The sequence below is a fragment of the Trachemys scripta genome, chromosome 1, assembly GCF_013100865.1.
Source record: "Trachemys scripta elegans isolate TJP31775 chromosome 1, CAS_Tse_1.0, whole genome shotgun sequence".
In the NCBI taxonomy this organism is placed as follows: Eukaryota; Metazoa; Chordata; order Testudines; family Emydidae; genus Trachemys; species Trachemys scripta.
Window position 1 is genome coordinate 96,062,992 of NC_048298.1, and position 17,492 is coordinate 96,080,483.

At 41.7% G+C, this 17,492-nt stretch overlaps 1 protein-coding gene across 3 annotated transcripts in view; it reads right to left on the reverse strand.

Moving 5' to 3' along the window:
- The window catches only part of RFX4 (regulatory factor X4), a 129,744-nt gene that overhangs the window by 51,488 nt on the left and 60,764 nt on the right, over positions 1-17,492 (reverse strand). For all 3 annotated transcript variants that reach the window (XM_034778210.1, XM_034778200.1, XM_034778191.1), the window contains exons 6-11: positions 13,930-14,143; positions 12,949-13,026; positions 10,744-10,907; positions 7,915-8,015; positions 6,390-6,448; positions 3,279-3,423 (exon numbers count right to left, since the gene is read on the reverse strand). In XM_034778210.1, the coding sequence (XP_034634101.1) occupies positions 3,279-3,423; positions 6,390-6,448; positions 7,915-8,015; positions 10,744-10,907; positions 12,949-13,026; positions 13,930-14,143 (761 nt within the window). The remainder of the gene's footprint in view (positions 1-3,278; positions 3,424-6,389; positions 6,449-7,914; positions 8,016-10,743; positions 10,908-12,948; positions 13,027-13,929; positions 14,144-17,492) is intronic.

Here is a 17,492-nt window from a genome sequence, read left to right on the forward strand (position 1 = left end):
AGCTGAAGCAACAGATCCAGTAGGAACGCATTTAAGAGTTTCCTTGTCTTACAAATGACTGTGCATTGATTCCATTTAGACTTAATTACAAAGGGGTAGATTGTCACAGCTGTTATTCAGCCACCTAGGGGAACAATGGGGAGCAAGATTCCCCTTCCTTTCCTACTCAAACCTGCTCGTATTAGGACCCTGGATGCAGACGGGAGAACTCTATTTGTCGAATACTTCCCACTGCACGCAAGCCAGTGGGGAGAGGGTGGAGGGAGCAGGGCATAAGAGGAACCCTCGCTCTGCCTCCTTAATCCAGTACCTGGCTGGGCATAGAGTGGGGAGTAAGCTGCTCCAGCTACATCGAGCACAAGTGGAACTGTGATCTTCCGAGTCCCAGTTTGTTGTCTGGCTGGGAAAGTGCCGCTACGCACCGTCCCTTACTCAGGGCTGATTACAAAGTTACCATCTGGCCCAAAGCAGCTGTTGTAGACACATCTGTAGGGGCCTGAAGGAATGGAGCACCAGGGAAAAATCATGATAGAAGTAGCCCTATTGTTAAAAACAAGAAAAGCCACTTTTTAGTTAGTAACAAACGACTGTCATGTTCAGTGGAAATCTTCCAATCTGGAAGATATTTTTCCAGTTATTATAGTTGGAAATTCTAACCACTGGAGACTGAGTGTTGGGATTTCCCAGCACCAGCAGGATGTAAAGGAGCACTGGAAACCTACATTGGACATGCGTATTAAGAAATCCCAATGGCATAATCATAAAGTGAGGGCCCAATTTCACTGTGTGAGGAGGCACCCAGCAAAAATGTGACACTTTCATGCATGTGTGCGTGTGTGTGGGAAATAAGTAAAGTGGACTGGTTGAAATAAGAACCAGCCTGAATCTTCATCCAACGCTTGAAGCCAACCTACGCCAGCCCCTTTTAGAGGTACAGAACAGTTTGGCTTTGTCTCTTCCCCTTACCTATGTTTTCAACCCGGATTTGAAATGAGACTGAGCACTGACGGAGAGGCAAGCCTTAGGGGGCCGGGAACACCTTTTCAATCTGTGTGCGCACAGTGCTTAGCACAATGGCCTCTGATTCAGACTATGGCTGCTAGGTACTACCACAATACTCATACGGAATGGCAGGACATGGGAGAGTTATCCTAGAGTTCTTGGTGATTCAGAGGAAAAATCTATCAACAGCAGTATGAGTGCGCAGAAGGAAGAGAGGAGGCGATACTCCTGGAGGATTCAAAGGAATTAAGCTGAATTTCCAGCCTGCTGTAAATCTTCGAGTAGAAGGGGAAATACTGACTTGCAACAGCAGTACCAAATTTGCTGCAAAGGAGCTGAAAATACCACCCCAGAAAGAAGGTTCACCTTTTGGAACTAGCTCCTTGTAGACATATCCTTGGGTACATATCTTTAAATGATCTTCATCTAGGTAGAAACTATATCCAAAGTTGGAAAAAAGCTCTTGAGGTCAGTGTCATATATATACCCTTGTCTCAACATAATCCTCAACATGTACACTGGGTTGGGTTACTGCTTCTGGTCTTCTCCTTTCACACCTTTCTCCTCTCCCTTTCTGTTGCAAACTGCTACCTGCTAAGACTGGCCCCTTCTGGAAAGCACTTATGTGCTGAATTCCATCCACTCTTCAGGAAAGTTCTTAAGCACTTGTTTAACTTTCAAGGGATTTAAATATGCACTGAAAATTTAGCACTTACTTAAGGGTCCTTCCTAAATGGGGATGCTCTCCTGAATCTGGGCCAGAAACATTATTGATATTAAGTATTAACCCTTTGGGAACTAGATAATTTCTAGGGGGTTTGGGTGTATGCTGAGGATGGTTAAAGAAGAAGAGAGATTTTCTGGCTGCTGGGAGCCAGGATGACTCTGGATTCTAGGCTTGAGCATGTCCTGAACTGCTTATTTTTCATCTCCTTCCTGTCCTGAATTCTCACTACTCTCAACCTCTCATTGCTGCCTGCTCCTGGCTCACTCCCCTCAATCCTCAGTGGGGAGGAGGGTCATATCAGGAGGTAAACTCAGGGGCTGGGAGGAACTGGCAAGAATCCCAGAACAGTTCTCTGCTGGAAATGGAGCCAGCAGAAGGTGATCAGGGGATGTGAGGCCTTCTTTCTGCTTGGGGATGAGTCTTTCAGAGGTCAGTGAGGGATGTGAGGTAGATGGGAGCATTTTTGTCATCTTCAGGAAAGAAAGGAGGAGGACTCCAGCTGGAGTTAGAGGTTGAGACTGCTACTAAAGACAAGAATACTCATCTTTAATATCTCAGTGTAGCACACCCAGAGATGCACACACATTTGTTGTCAGAGTTCTAAGAGTTAGAAATGGCATCACATGCACATTCTCTGAGCAACTTGTGTCACTACTTTACACATGGAATAGATGAGCTTTCCCCCTAAAATAGGGTGACCAGACAGAAAGTGTGAAAAATCAGGATGGGACTGGGGGGGTAATAGGAGCCTATATAAGAAAAAGACCCCAACATTGGGACTGTGCCTATAAAATTGGGACATCTGGTCACCCTACCCTAAAACCAACTTGCCCCTTTAAGAAAGCATAACTTTTTCAGGGTTTCTACAAGTCATTCTTTGACCTATGCCCTTCAATAAACCAAGCAGTGTCTATGTCAGCCAATCAGATTTCTGGATATGGGATACATATTTACTTCTAAAAGTTCATAAATAAAACTTCAGCCAATCAGAGACTAACTTGCTGCTAAAAGTGCTTTGTGAAACCAGCGCTTTAAAAAAACATAAGCCTCTGGAAATGACTCAAATAAAAATGGTCCTGCTGTCAAAGCCATTCAAAAGGCAGTTATCCCATAATAGTATAATTGGGTAAACAACCACCATTCTACTCTATCAAATAAAATTATTAGGGACTTGATCCATAGCCCGTTAAAGGCAATGGGCAGGCTTCCACTGACTTCAATAAGCTTTGGATTGGGCCCTAGATCCACATCAGTCATTAGGAAGACTAGAAATAATTTCTTTATTGTCCATATCCACGTCTCAAAGTGGAACATCTTGGTTTTGGCTCACCTTTCTTTTTGATACGTGTTTCAGTATTTATCTGAGCAGCAAGCGAGCAGTAGCCAGTAATGATGTGCTACCACATTGCTACAATATCTCAATTATTAAACTGATTGACTGTAAAACAATTATTATAAAATTGAACATTATTATTATTGTGGTGTTTTGTATTCAACAGGAAACACGGTTCAGGGTTCCCCGTACCACATTTGAGGGTTTTATTCTTACATTGTATGATGAGCTTTCTGTGCTCCTCACGCGAATCCTCCATGGTATAGAGAGTTTGTTTGGTAATGCTGTTCAGATCCACATTCCTCCAGTCCTCCAGCATTTGAAAGGTAATGTCTGCACTGTGGATCACCGTTCTTGATGCCTATAATCCAATCCGATCTACTCATTAGTTCATGGTTTATTAGGTTAAAAATAGACTTCATCCCCTTTTACGCTCCCTTAGCGAGCCTCACTAAGTTGATTCTCAAACCCCACACACCTCTTGATCCTTTCTGGAAGTTACCGGCCGTGGTAGCTGGACAGAACTCTGAAGCCATTTTTACCAACTCTAACTCAGCATGTATTTGGTTTCCACAAAGTACAAATCTCGACAGGCGTTTCTAATCAAACTGCTCTCTCCTAGACCATTAATTCTACTAGGTTTGGGCTGCAGTTTTACGTTCACGTCAATCCAAGAACAAAAACACATTGGCCCAGATCCTCCCCATCAATCTATGTAGGGAGGAAACACTCAGAGTATGCATCTTACCCCCGACACATGAAAAGGAGGCTCACCTGCCCCCACACTACCACCTGCCCATCCTCTGGACCATGAAGAGGCCTCCCTGCACAAAGGGAAGGAGTAAGCTGAGGGAAACATGGGTGGTGCTGGATCAGGGCCACACATCAGTCCTGTGTAAATTAATCAGTGAAGACAACCCAGACTTGGCCTGTATTATCTTTTCCAGAGAGTCTCCCTTGAGGACCATGGCAGCCTGAAAAGTCCCTGGTTTAGGAAGCTGTTGAGGGGGCAGAGCTGTGTGAATGGCTCTGGTCTTCTATAGATTCCCCTGGATCTATGCAGGTTCTTGGGGATCTACCAGGTTTGTGGGTAGACCCCACAGCTCATGCAGCAGGATGGCAAACCTTCCCCCACAAATGAATTAAAGGAGGAGAAACTCCACAAAGCATCCTCACTGACATCTCCTTCCCTCAGGGGGCATTTCTGCTGTAGGGCTTAATCTGGGGCATTAGATACAGTTTTCAAATGTAGTCCCTCGAACTGCAGTGTGGGACAAACCCTCAGCTGGTGTCAATGGGTGAAACTTCACTGGAGTCAAGGGAGATGCTCCTATTTATACCATCAGAAAATCTGGCCCTGTGAATTTTGCACAGTTCCCATGGCCTAACTGAGTCAGTGAAAAATAAATTCACAGACATAGTATATTCCACCTGCATGGTGGATTTTTATCAGTAAAACAATGGGATACTATGAAGCTTATATTCACAGCTATAAGAACTTTAATAAATTATAATGGTAATTTTATTTATTAAATGAACTCTACTGAAGTATTGTCTGGCATGACAAACAAGTCTTGATAAATAAACCATTTCAAAACCCCAGAAGAAAATAATCCATTGTAAAAAAAAACAAAAAAAAACAGAAAAATATAGTCTATTCATCCTCACAAAATGATAAAAAAAGAAAACTAATAGAGTGGGCCCTATGTTAAAGGAAAAAAAGAAAGACAAAATAAACCTGTTGAAATAGTTCTATTTATATATGCTGCTACTAGTTTTCAGGTTAATTTTATGGAAGAAAAACAATCCATCATGTATGTCTATGAGAGCATCTTTTGCAAAGTGTCAAGTATAAGAGGGGTAGCCATGTTAGTCTGGATCTGTAAAAGCAGCAAAGAATCCTGTGGCACCTTATAGACTAACAGACATATTGGAGCATGAGCTTTCGTGGGTGAATACCCACTTCTTCGGATGCATGTAGACCACTTTGCAAAGTGGTAAGTCTGCATAACAGGCTTAATCAGTTTTTATCTAGGTAAAACTCCCCAGCTCTGCCAGAATAAAGACTGGATTAAAAAAAAGAGTAAAGTGCTCAGAATTTGAGAGCACTTGGTTTTAAACTGAAGTATGTAACCACAAAAAGTGAATATCTGCCCTGTATTTTGTTTTCACTTGAGGTTTAATGTTACAACTAGGTATGGTGTTTTCTGTCTAGAAAATGGACAAATTGCTTCCCTCATCAAAGGCCTGATCCAAACCCAACTGAAAAAATCTATGGAAAGTTTCCCATTGGTTTCAATGGGTTGAACTGGATCGGAAACCTCTTCTAGGATCAGAACCTGAATTTGTTTCATAGAAGTCACTGGGAGTTTTGGGTGCATGAGGAATTCAGGATCAGCCCCACTATCTAACAAATCATTTAACTGATTTTTGGATGGTTTTGTAGCTTATCTATAGAAGATCATAATAAATAAATATTAGAAACAAAACTACTAAAGCAGGGGTGGGCAAACTTTTTGGTCTGAGGGCCACATCTGGATATGGAAATTGTATGGCGGACCATGAATGCTCACAAAATTGGGGTTGGAGTGTGGGAGGGCTCCAGCTGGGGGTGCGGACTCTGAGCTGGGACCAGATATGAGGAGTTCAGGGTGCGGGAAGGGGCTCCAGGCTGGGGCAAGGGGTTGGGAGGGGTGTGGGGGGGCTCCATCTGGGGATGTGGGCTCTGGGGTGGGACTGGGGATGAGGGCTTTGGGGTGCAGGGGGGGTGCGCTGGGCTGGGATCGAGGGGTTCAGAGGGCTGGAGGGGGATCAGGGCTGGGGCAGTGGGTTGGGGCACAGGAGGAGGCCAGGGGTGCAGGCTCTGCGCGGCGCTTACCTCAAGCAGCAGCATGTCCCCACTCTGGCTCCTACACGGAGGCATGGCCAGGCAGCTCTGTGCCGGTTCCCGGCCAATGGGAGCTGTGGGGGTGGTGTGCAGAGCTCCCGGCTGCCCCTACGCATAGGAGCCAGAGGGGGGACATGCCACTGCTTCTGGGAGCTGCACAGAGCGGGGCAAGCCCCCAATCCCGCTCCCTGGCAGGAGTGCCAGTGCGAGACAAGCCCCAGGCCCCGCTCCCCAGTGGGAACTCAAGGGCTGGATTTAAACGTCTGATGGGCTGGATGTGGTCTGTAGTTTGCCCACGTCGTACTAAAGCCTCATATTCCATTGTTACCTCCAAGAGAGTTTTCTCCTTGTGCAATATCCAACCTGCAAACTGTTACAACTGTCAGCAAAAGCAGCATGGAATAAACTTAGCAGGAATGGATAACCACTGAAATACCTACCTGGCAGAGATGATTTAATGAGGTCTGCCGCCGGAGAATTTGTGAAAACCTTCTGGACACTGCAGGAAAGGAGAATTACACATTTAGGTAATATGCCAAATAAAGAAACTTGATTTTAAAAGTACCTTGTTAAAACTAGAATCAATTAAATACACCGAATTTCCTTTCTGTTAAGACACATATTTGTGACTTATTTATTGTTCATATTAATCACCCAGTTTTCAAAGATGGACTTCTGAATAGGACATCCAAATCTTACATTTGGATGCTCAAATCAGTAGTTACAAGTATGTATAAAGACTATTCATATCTGTAAATGATGATTTGAATGTCCCAAAAAGGGATTTGGGCATCTTATTAAGGTATCCATACTTGTAACCTAATCTGTAAATATTTATTCTGCATACAGCATCTGAAATGTATGATCCCAATCCTGCAAACACTCACAGCCATACAGCTTTCTGTCACCAATTCTTCCATTGGCTTCAATGGGACTGCACAAACAAGAGTAAATATTATGCCCAGTAGTAAGTAATCATTTGCAGGATAGCCAGGCATCAAGTAAATGCTAGTGTGTTCTCAAGTTTATTATCATGTTATAATCACTAAAGATCTGCAGATCAAAGCAAATAATCTATAGAGATATTTGAAGTCAGATTTGCTGGTATTACATATTCCTTCTATATTGTCCATGGAGGTAGTTAAAATATATATTTTCAGATTTATTAAAATGTTCATTGTCCCAATATTTATATGAGCAGAACAGATTTCACTGGTGTGGATTCTCAATAGTTTTGAATTGACAAAGAACCGACAAAAATATTCTCAGGACACATTTTCCATAATTTTTGAACAACTAAGTAAATGACCAAAAATATCCAGTGGATTATTCTAATTTATGTCCTGAGTACTTTCTGCAAAACATACTCCTAATTTTCCATGCTGATCAGTAGTTAATCCTTCTCCTAAATTAGTTTTTTTTTTAAACTTCTGATGTGGAATTTACTGCTCATGAAAAGCAAAGAATGGAGAGCTGTGAAATAAAGCAGGCTTTATCAATAGGTGATGCGCACTGCAGGCATCTACAAAGCATGTCTGAAAAGGCATAGTGCCCTTTCCTGTGGTGACAGGGTAATTCGATCCCCTTCATATTTAACTCTGGCACTTCTTTGGAGTGAGGGCCTCAAGCTGTATTCAAATTGTGCAAGTCTATAGGTTTGTTTAATAATTTGCTTTGCCTAATATCATGCCTAATGCTTGCTTACTGTCAACAAATTAATTTCTTATCAGAGTCCACAAAAAAGGAAAGACAACTGGTCTTAGAGCTGTGCCTTATTACATTTAAAGGAAATTGGTTCTCATGAATGAGTGGAGATTATTGGTTAATGAAAGATCTGTAATGTTGATCTTTTTTCATGACTAATGGAACATTTTCCTAGCTTCCAATTAATTTGTAACTGATAAATAACACATTCTTCTCACATCAAAAAAAAAAAAAAAAAAAGAGAGACTGCTCAATACATACACTCAAACTTGATATTTCGGAGGTTTTCTGGCAGGTCATAGAGAGCTACTTTTAACCACTCATCCAGCTGTTTTGCAAACTTTCGGATCACCTGAGTCAAGCTGAAAGGAGAAATCACTACTTAAGAAAATGTACACTCTGTGGTCTATACGGCAGTGCCTGGAAGCATGTAAAGCCAGGGTTCCACCACCCAGCATATCATTTTTAGTTACAATTTACAAACAAAGGTACCTAGGACACAATTTTCAGATGTGGGCATCTTAATAGTACATTTAGATCCTCCATTTGGGATATGAAATTGACATTAAGGTTCATAATACAGGAATTCATGCACTTAATTGCCAATTTGAACAGCCGCATCTGGGTTCTGGAAGTCTCACTGGTTGTTTACATTTAACAATTGTGCCATAACATAAAAGGGAAATTTTGACATAGCTTCAGGAGGGTGGAGTGACTATTGGGCCAGATTCGATTCTCTGTTACACCTGTGTAAATATGGAGAAATTCCGTTAAAGTCAGTGGTGTTACTCCACATTCACACTAGTATAATTCTTCTAAGCAGAATTCATCCTACTACAGTCTATGGGGCCCACTGGCAGCCCAGTAACAGGGCTTTTTAGTGAATAGTTTAAACAGGCCTAAACGTAGGAAGCTGCATAAAAATAACAGACCTTTAGAAGTTTGGAAAGGGGAAGAAATAGCCCCATTTCTTAAGTGACTACATTTTGGGAACTGTATTCTCAAACCAGGTCAGATCTGAATCCTGATCATGCAAGTGACTGCCTGGGCAGCTCCTACACCTGTAGGTAGCCCCACTGTGCACATAGAGTCACCTGCAGGATCAAGGACTTGGACAGTATAGAAAACATCTGAAAATATCTGAAGCAAAAGGAAAAATACCCAGAATACGTTGAGCTCAGGAATAGTTTCAGATTCATCTTTAAAGATGGCTTCCATACTTCATTAAGCTTACAATTGTGTTTGGTGGTTTCAGTTTTGGGGGGGGGGGGGAGGAAATCAGCAAATCAGCCTCAACCTATTCAACTGTCATAAAAAAAAATCATGGTCCTACTCTCAGTCATCACTTTAAGGAACAGTAGACCCAAGATTAGAGTTCTGAGCTCTATTGTGCCCAGCCCTGCATGGGTACAAAAGGTGGAAGGGGGAGGACACACAGAAGCTTTTCCACTCCTTATGGAGACCCTGTGCGGGGACTGGGCTCAACTCATTGGATGTAGTGCACTGCCAGTTTCCTGTGGATACTAGCTACTCACACGGGGGCAGGAAGAGGTGTGTTGCAGAGGACATGGCCATGGTCCTGCCTTCCTCCACATGGGCTATCTTAGAGGGCTGGGTGTGGATGGGAGTGCTTGATGCCCCCACTGAAAGGTTGGCTGTGTTGACACTGCAACTTTTGTTCCCAGGGAATTCCGGCTGAGTCAGCAAGATTTCCTCCAAGGGCTTCCATTGCTGTGTCTCCATTGCTGCGAAACCCTTCTGCACTCCCTCCAGTGTGGGCCATGGCTTAACAGCCACAATCTGGCCCTTTATATGCATTACAAAAGTCCATATTCACACTCAAGTCTCTCCTTATTTGCTCTGAAAGAACTAAGCAGCTTGAAAAAAGGGCTGCTATGCAATTTAATCCTTCAGATGAAATAGATTGGGGGGGGGGGAAGGAGAGGGAGCTGAAGTCTGCAAAAACTTGCAAGATTTACCAAAGAAATCCACGCTTGTACCCTGTTCCTGGTTGCAGACAGATACTTTGCATCTACTTAACAAACCATACAATCTGAACACTGCACTCTAGTTTAAGTAAGTAGAACAAAAGCCAGAAAACATTTGCTGTAATTAGAGCTACAATAAAATGTAGGTGACCAAACATACGGTGCAAAGAGTGAACACTCAAAGCAATAGTCTCAACAAATTGTTAGCAAATCTTGTGCTGAATTTTGTCAAATAATTTTGAATATTGAACAAATTCATAAAAATCTAAGTCTGTTTTCAGAAAATTCACAAAGAGAAAAACTGGTTGAATAAAATACACTGGTTGAATAAAACTTTCTGCAGTTAATTGATGACCCTAACCCTGCTTTCTCTATGTAACAAAACTCCATGGACACAAATGAATTACATGTAGGAAGAGAACAGACAAGCTCTGACATGTAGATCAGAAAGGAGAATTTAGCTCTCAAACTAGTGTGGTAAGACTATGCATCTTTCCTGCAGAGATAGGCTGTGTGGGCCTGGTTCTGGACCATGTGAAGAAAGTCACCCCTAAATGGGCACAATTCTGTCATGCCCACTATAGTATTTAAATGCATCCATGTTCTCTCAGAGGTCAGTCTTACACCCAGCCCCCACACACATTCTATTCCTGGTAAGTGGAAGAACAATTTGGGTCAGAGACTGTGACAGAGACTAATGCTTGGATTTCTGCAGTTGTGTATGCATTTGTGCATATGCAGGTAGACCATACTAACTACTCTTGGAGCCATAACTCGGAATATTGAGCTCTCAGTCCTGGAGAAGTGACTGATACAGCCACTCTGAAAGTTTTCAAAGGAGGCATAATGAAGGCATTCCACTGCCTATAGATTTCTGGTTGGCATTCGTTCACATGCCAGCTTCAGTCTGACCATTTATATGCTATGAGACATTTCTATCTATCTTTAAACTCATTTAAATTGATTCTGACCTGGATTAAGGAAATAGGAAATATGTAGGGAAATTATGCTTTTTAAGAACTGCACCAATAGTGAAAACAAATCCACACAATTAACAAAAACAATTCAAACAAAAACTGTCAATACTGCAGAACATACTAACCTGTCAGGTAACGCTTGCAATACTGTTGGCATCAAAACTCCAGAAATAGCTTTGTACAATATTGAATCACAAACCCCAACTATATTTACTACAGTGGAAGAACCCAATACAGGAAGCATGTGAGGCGGCATCCCTTGCCAAAAGTGCAGAAGAAAACTTTGAACCTAGAATTACACACACACAAATTATACATGGCAAATATGATTTTCTTCTTAAATGATCTAATTCCATATTACTGATATGGCACCATAGTTGTACGTGGTGCTGCACAAAACTCACACGACAGAGTCCCTGCCTGGACAGGCTTATGCTGTAACTTAGATAAACCTGGTACATCGTAAGATAAATGCCCAGGAGGATAAAGGGGCATTGCCGTGGGGAGATCAGTTTAAGGAAATCTTTTGCCTTAGCAGACTGCAAGGGTTCCATGCATGCCACGCCATTTTTATTCTCCACCAGCAGGCACAATGAGTGCAGCACCTTGACTTCCACATATACAGCCTGATTTTCCACAGCTTGCACCTTACATAGCCATTTATATATGTGCAAAGTGAACGCCAGGAGGGGGCTAGAGCTGGTCAAAATACTGGAAGTATTTTCCATGGACATTTTTGGAAAGAACAAAACATGTTTGGTTTTTTGAAAGACATTTTCTGGGTTTTTTTGAAAAAATTGAAACTGAAAATGTTTCCACTAGAAAGGGAAAGGCGGGGGGAGAGAAATAGAGAAAGAGGAGAAATCTATTTTCAGTTTAATTAAAAAAAAGTAGGTGGGAATTTCAGCCAAAACAGAAATTTTCTGTGAAAAATTTTCATTTAGGAAAAAACGCCATTTTCCATGGAAAAATACTGGATGAGTTTTAGAGCAATCAAAACACTAGTATTCCAATTTGATAGCAGTTTAGACCCACTTTGCACTGATGTAAATGACTACACAAAGTGCAAAGCAGTGGAGAATCTGGCCTGTAAAATGTATAGCCATCAGAGGTGCTGAAAAGCCATCAGATTTCCCAATGAGATATTTGACTAAGGAACTATTGTGGAGCTGAACCTGCAAATTCTCCTATATATATGCTTATTCAGTGCCACTGAAGTCAATGGGACAAGAACAGGGGGTATTTGCCTTATATAAGCTGTATGTCGGTTTTACTCTCCTTAAGAAACTGCCTTGATCCTTATTTGAAGATGGGTGATTGTTAACAGGGAAGCTACCAATGGAAAATATTAAAATAGGAGAGTGTTCCTATTTCGCTTGAGTAAATTAAAACATCTAGACTGGATGTAATCGTTTAAAGAGCCTCAGCTTGAAACTGGAAAAGTGTGGGGAATAATGCAGCATGAGAGACAGGCCTAGGGAATTCTGCCCACACTCTGGCTGGGATGTTCAAAGGGGCCGACCCGAATAGTTGCCCAGTTCCCATTGACTTTCAACAGGAGTTGGGTGTCTTGACTCCCTTAGGTTCCTTTGCAAATCCCAGTCTCTGTGTATTCAGACTTATTTCCCTTAACTAAATACTTTCTCCATATGCAATTGCAAATTACTTTACACATCAAGAACTGCAAACTCCCAGAATTGCTGAACTATAACAAAGGTTATGTAAGTGCATGACCAGAAAGTTCTCAGACTAAGAAAAATAGGTTACAAATTTGTGGGGGTAGTTTATATACTGAAGCCAGTCAAACCTATGTGATGCCTCAAACTGGATGCAATGAATCAGTCTGACTCTCATATCCAGAATACATGCCCATTCCTAACAGATATCCAAGCAATCAATGGTAAGTGTTACTAGCAGCACAGGGCTATAACTGGGTAATAGTAAATTTATACTGACCATCGAGAAAAATTCCCTAAGATTGATATGTTACTGTATAAAGACCTCCCTAGGAAAGTGATGGAAGATTCATTTCTTGAATCACACAAAATTGGACTGGCCCGCCCTTAAAGAGTATACTGTAGGGGCCAATCCTCCACTGAAGGAGGGGTAGACTAGATAATTTAGTAGATTTTTTCTCTAATTTATGTGATGATATAAATAAGAGTTATCATGTATAAAGCACCATATATACACTAATGTAAATATCCTCCATTATTTACAAAAATGTACCAGATAATCTATAATTTGAAATATCACATTCAAAATATGCTCCAGAAGTCCTGGATACATTAAATGTTATTAAACTACAGCTCTTTTCTTTCTCCGCATACCTCATCAAAGTTGGCTCTTATTACAGTGTCTAGTATCCTCTGACAGTGAGTTCTGTACATCATAATAAAGGTAGAAACCTGAGAAAGAAAAGGAAAGACACATGAAAGATCATTTTACTTTAAAAAAATATCAAATCAAATTTAAAAAACTTCTGCTTTAAAAACGACTATCAAAATACACAGTACAAAAGGAACATGGGGGTTTCCCTCCATATATAGTTGCAAAAAATACTAAAATCAGCTGAAGTGATGAGTTCAATTAGATAACTATTAGGAACAATGCAAGTCTTAAAGCTAAATTCTCCTTTTTGAGACCTACAGACCTCCTTGATGGAGAGTCTGCAAGTATAAAATGAGCAAAAAAACCTTGATGAGATCAACAGGAAGAACATAGCCCTTAATTAGGATATATAGAACCCTATTTATTTTGTTCAGTTTACATATTTACTAAACACATGAGTAGTGTCTGCAAAGTAGATCAATCAAAGGTCAAGACATTTTGCCATATGCACATATAAGATTTCTTTCACTTTCCAGCCCACAGGAAGGAGAAATGTAGTAAATACGCTCTTTCCTCAGGAAAGTGTTATAATAGATTTCTTTCAGCTTGCAAACAAGGGAGTTCAGACTTTGTAGATAATATAGTCGATTACAGAAACAGAGGCCTAGAATTTTACAATTGGTGACATAAACAGATACCCGTTGCTAGCCCTTTCTTACTGTATAAACTGTGTCTACAGAATGAGTTTACATTGAACTCAGAAATGTTGAAGAAAAAAAAAAAGCTACAGTAGATTTTTTGTCAGACATTTAAGTGAGAGAAAAATACGTGCCCCTAGCACATGGAGCAATTAAGTCCCTCATAAATAAAGCCAAGGCATTATTAAACTCACTGTTTTTTAGGACCCTTGTATTTTAGATCAACCTTTCATCAACAGGAAAAAAGCAAGGCAAGCCAAAGAAATATTTCAAAAGCATTACCTTCTCCTCTGGCAGACTGGCTGGCAGATTTAGATCTTTGACATTTGGAAACTCTGGCAGTAACGTTCCAAGTTTGGATCGTGGTGAATACGCCACTGTCTGTTTGGTTACTTCTTTTTTTCCTGTTTCATTGACCCAGGCTGCTCCTTTCTTAGAATACATCACGTCATAATACTGAGAGCTCTCTTTCACTGCAATGCCATAGTAATGGTACCTGATACATGAAGATACACATTTTATAATCAACCTATTCATACAGCATACAAAAAAAGGGTGGGAGGAGAGAAAATATGCAATTGCTGGTGGTTTCTCTTGCAAAACAGATGCGTGCCTGTGTACATTTGGTGCACAAGCACCGATTTAATGGCAGAATGACATTGTAATGTATCAAGTTTCGAAATATCAATCCTGCTGGTAAAAATAGCTCTAATCAGGAAGAGTAAAGCTGGTTTTGTGGTACGGCAGGGAACTAACGGATTGCAACTTTTTGTTTGTGCTTTCTTAAAATCCTCAGCTGTAGCTTAAAGCTACTTGTTGTCTAAGCACTTGCACTAGAGCTCTGCAGCTGATCACTTTGCTTAGCTATGAGCAGAGACAGAGCGCCAGACCAACAGCACTAGCCCCTCTGCTATATTTCCAACTCCCTGATTCTCAGGCCACTGAGTGCTGGTTGGATCCTGGGGAGCAAAAGTCTTTATCACACACAGAGCTGATTGGAAAACTTCAGATGAAACAAAATTTCAAAGAGAAACATAAAAAAAGCATGGCACAAATTGGCAAATCCCAGGAATGTAAATTTCAGGATAAAGTTGATTGCAACTTGGATTGCTATCCTCATTAGGCTGAGACCAATGAGGGCTGTTACATGACAGGATAACACCACCTGTGCTACAATACATAGGGAAAACAGTGTAGGCTTAACACTGTTCTTACATCACTGCCAAACTGAATCAGCCCTATCACTGTAAATTTGTGCTACAGTTTAGTATTATCATAGATGATAATGGGACCACTCATTAACCAGTCCAATCCTCTGCATCAAAGCAGGATGGACAATATGATTCTTTGCATCAACTTCCCTAACCTTGACCACAGCAACTCAGCCATCACTACCGCATTGTGATGATTATGAAAATAGACAATGTCACACAAATACCCTTCTCTTGAAACATTCATTCACTTCTTTGTTTTTCCTAGAGAGAGTTGTCTGGCATCTTCATGTCCTCTCATAGGCCTAGTGTCACAGACACCTTCTAGGGCATGGCTCCTCTGGGAGCCCATCAGTGATGCTCCACTGGTCAACCAAAAGAGACTCATTTGAAAACAACATTAGACTGAGTGGGATTTTCAAAAGCCCCAAAGTGACTTCTGAGCACAAGTCCAATTGGCTTTCAAGGCATTTATGCTTCTACATCACTTCAGCACTTTTGAAAACCCCTCCCCATTCCCTAGTTCCCTTTAAGGGCTTAGGGCAGACCCCAGATTCCATGCAGGACAGCAGACTACCAGACTAGTCCTAACTACAGCTGGCTGAAATTCAGGATTTCTGGTTCAAGGGAAATTTGACAGTTAGAAATCTGGCTTCATTCTGATTCAGACTGAAACCAAATTGTTCAAAGTTTCCTGTGTGAACTGAAAATTTGGGGGGGGCGGTGTGGTTTGGGAAACACCATGTGTGGCTTCTATAAGCAGCAGGTAAACTGACAAGAATCATGTCAACTTCATTCAGCAGCTCCCAGGGCTTCCAGGGTCTGTGGTTCTGGGGCGGCTCCACCCACAGGAAGTCCTGGGAGTCAGCTGGGATCCCCCAGAGCAATCCACACGGTGGGGCTGCCCCAGAGCCAGACCCTGGAAACACATGTTCGCCAGCAGCCTGCCAGGAAACCAGACAAGGATCCACCAGAACTCTGCTTGGGACTTAAGCAAAGGTCATCGAACCTGAGACATTTCCAAACAATAGTTCGGGTTTGACAAATCAGCATTTTCTGATTAAACGTGCATCAGAAATTTCCCAACCAGCTCTAGTCCTAACCCTGTTCCCCATTTAAGATGACAATCTTGCTTTCCTGCTCAGCTACCACCTGCTGTACACACTGATGTGCTCCATTTGTTATATCATAAGTCAGATCCTCCCAATGGCTCTTATGCTGTGTAAAAGGGCTGTAGCAACCTAAAGGGGCTCTAAAAGCCCTGGTTCCAGCTGGAGGGGAATTTCCCCCAGCACAAGCACTGTGGAAGACAACCATAAAGCTGCCTTCTGAGAGCCTCCTGGCAAGCCCTGATGAGGGGGGCATGACAGAGGTGGGACTGAAGACGGGGGGGGGGGCATGTTGGGGGCAAGGCTGCAGCAGGCAGCACTGCAGGCTGCCATAACCTAGGCAGGGCCCCAGCCCCCAGGATCAAGAGGGCACAAAAATGGATTAAAGCCACCTTTGAGTCCGCACCCCCTGTGTTCTATCACTAAATTGTTCCTTTAGGGCTAGATTCTGATTCTTTTACTCACGCTGGGTAGCGCTTTACTCCAAAGGTAACCTCATTGACTCCATTAGGACTATTCACGGAGTACATACTATTCACCATGAGTAAGGGGATCACAATCTAGCACAGTCAGTTTAATTGCTGAGTTACTGGGAAAATGTAGGTGGCATCATACGAGAGGCCTTTCCCTCTAATAAATTCAGCAACTCACAGAAGCTCAATTTGATCTCAGCTATACCTGTTTCAAAATCAAAACCTGAACAAAAGTATGGAGAATTTGATAGTGTTTTATTCTGTATTATTTCATTCCTGGCATATTTCACTTAGCAGTACACTACAAAAGAGGTTTTTTTTTTCCCAATAGCCTCAAAATCAAAGAAATGGCAATATTCAAAATTAGTTTATTAGGATTATTGCTCCAAAGGACAAAAACTCCTAAGTGCGCTCTGCAATCATTCTTTTCTAACTTTTCCTATCAGTTACCGTGGAAAAAAGTTAAGCCAATGGCCAGCATATGACAGGTTGAGCTTTAAGTGAATAAAAGGCTGACCATACACAAACATTTTTACAGCAGAGGGGAATGATTTTTCCTTTCATGGGTGAGTACCTGCAGTACTCCTTCAGTGAAAGAAATAAAATTCCCTGCACACCATGTAGTTTCCATTGGGAAAAGTAACCCCCTGTTCATATAATTGAAGAGTTTCAAGCTACAGTACCATACAGAAAGAAATCAGCTTTTATGTATAGCTGCCTTCTCATGGCTCACCTGTTGTGAAACTGTTTTTAAGCTCAGTGAGATAGAACACAGCTGTGTTCTTACAGGCAATAAACCCTGTTGCAAAGAAGAAAGCTGCTCGGCTGATGACCAGAAGCATAGTGACATTGTAGCTCTGAACTTCCTAATGTTACTTTTTTTCTATAAAAAGACTGAAGGCAGAACAGTGTGAAGCTAGATAATCTTAACCATTGGTACATCTGGAGTTCCCTTTGGCAATAGGTGGGTAGTGGAGTGAAATTATATTTGCAGTAATTTGTCTGCCCAATTGTTGAGAGGGAGACAGATGTTATCTTTTAGTTCTTTAGTA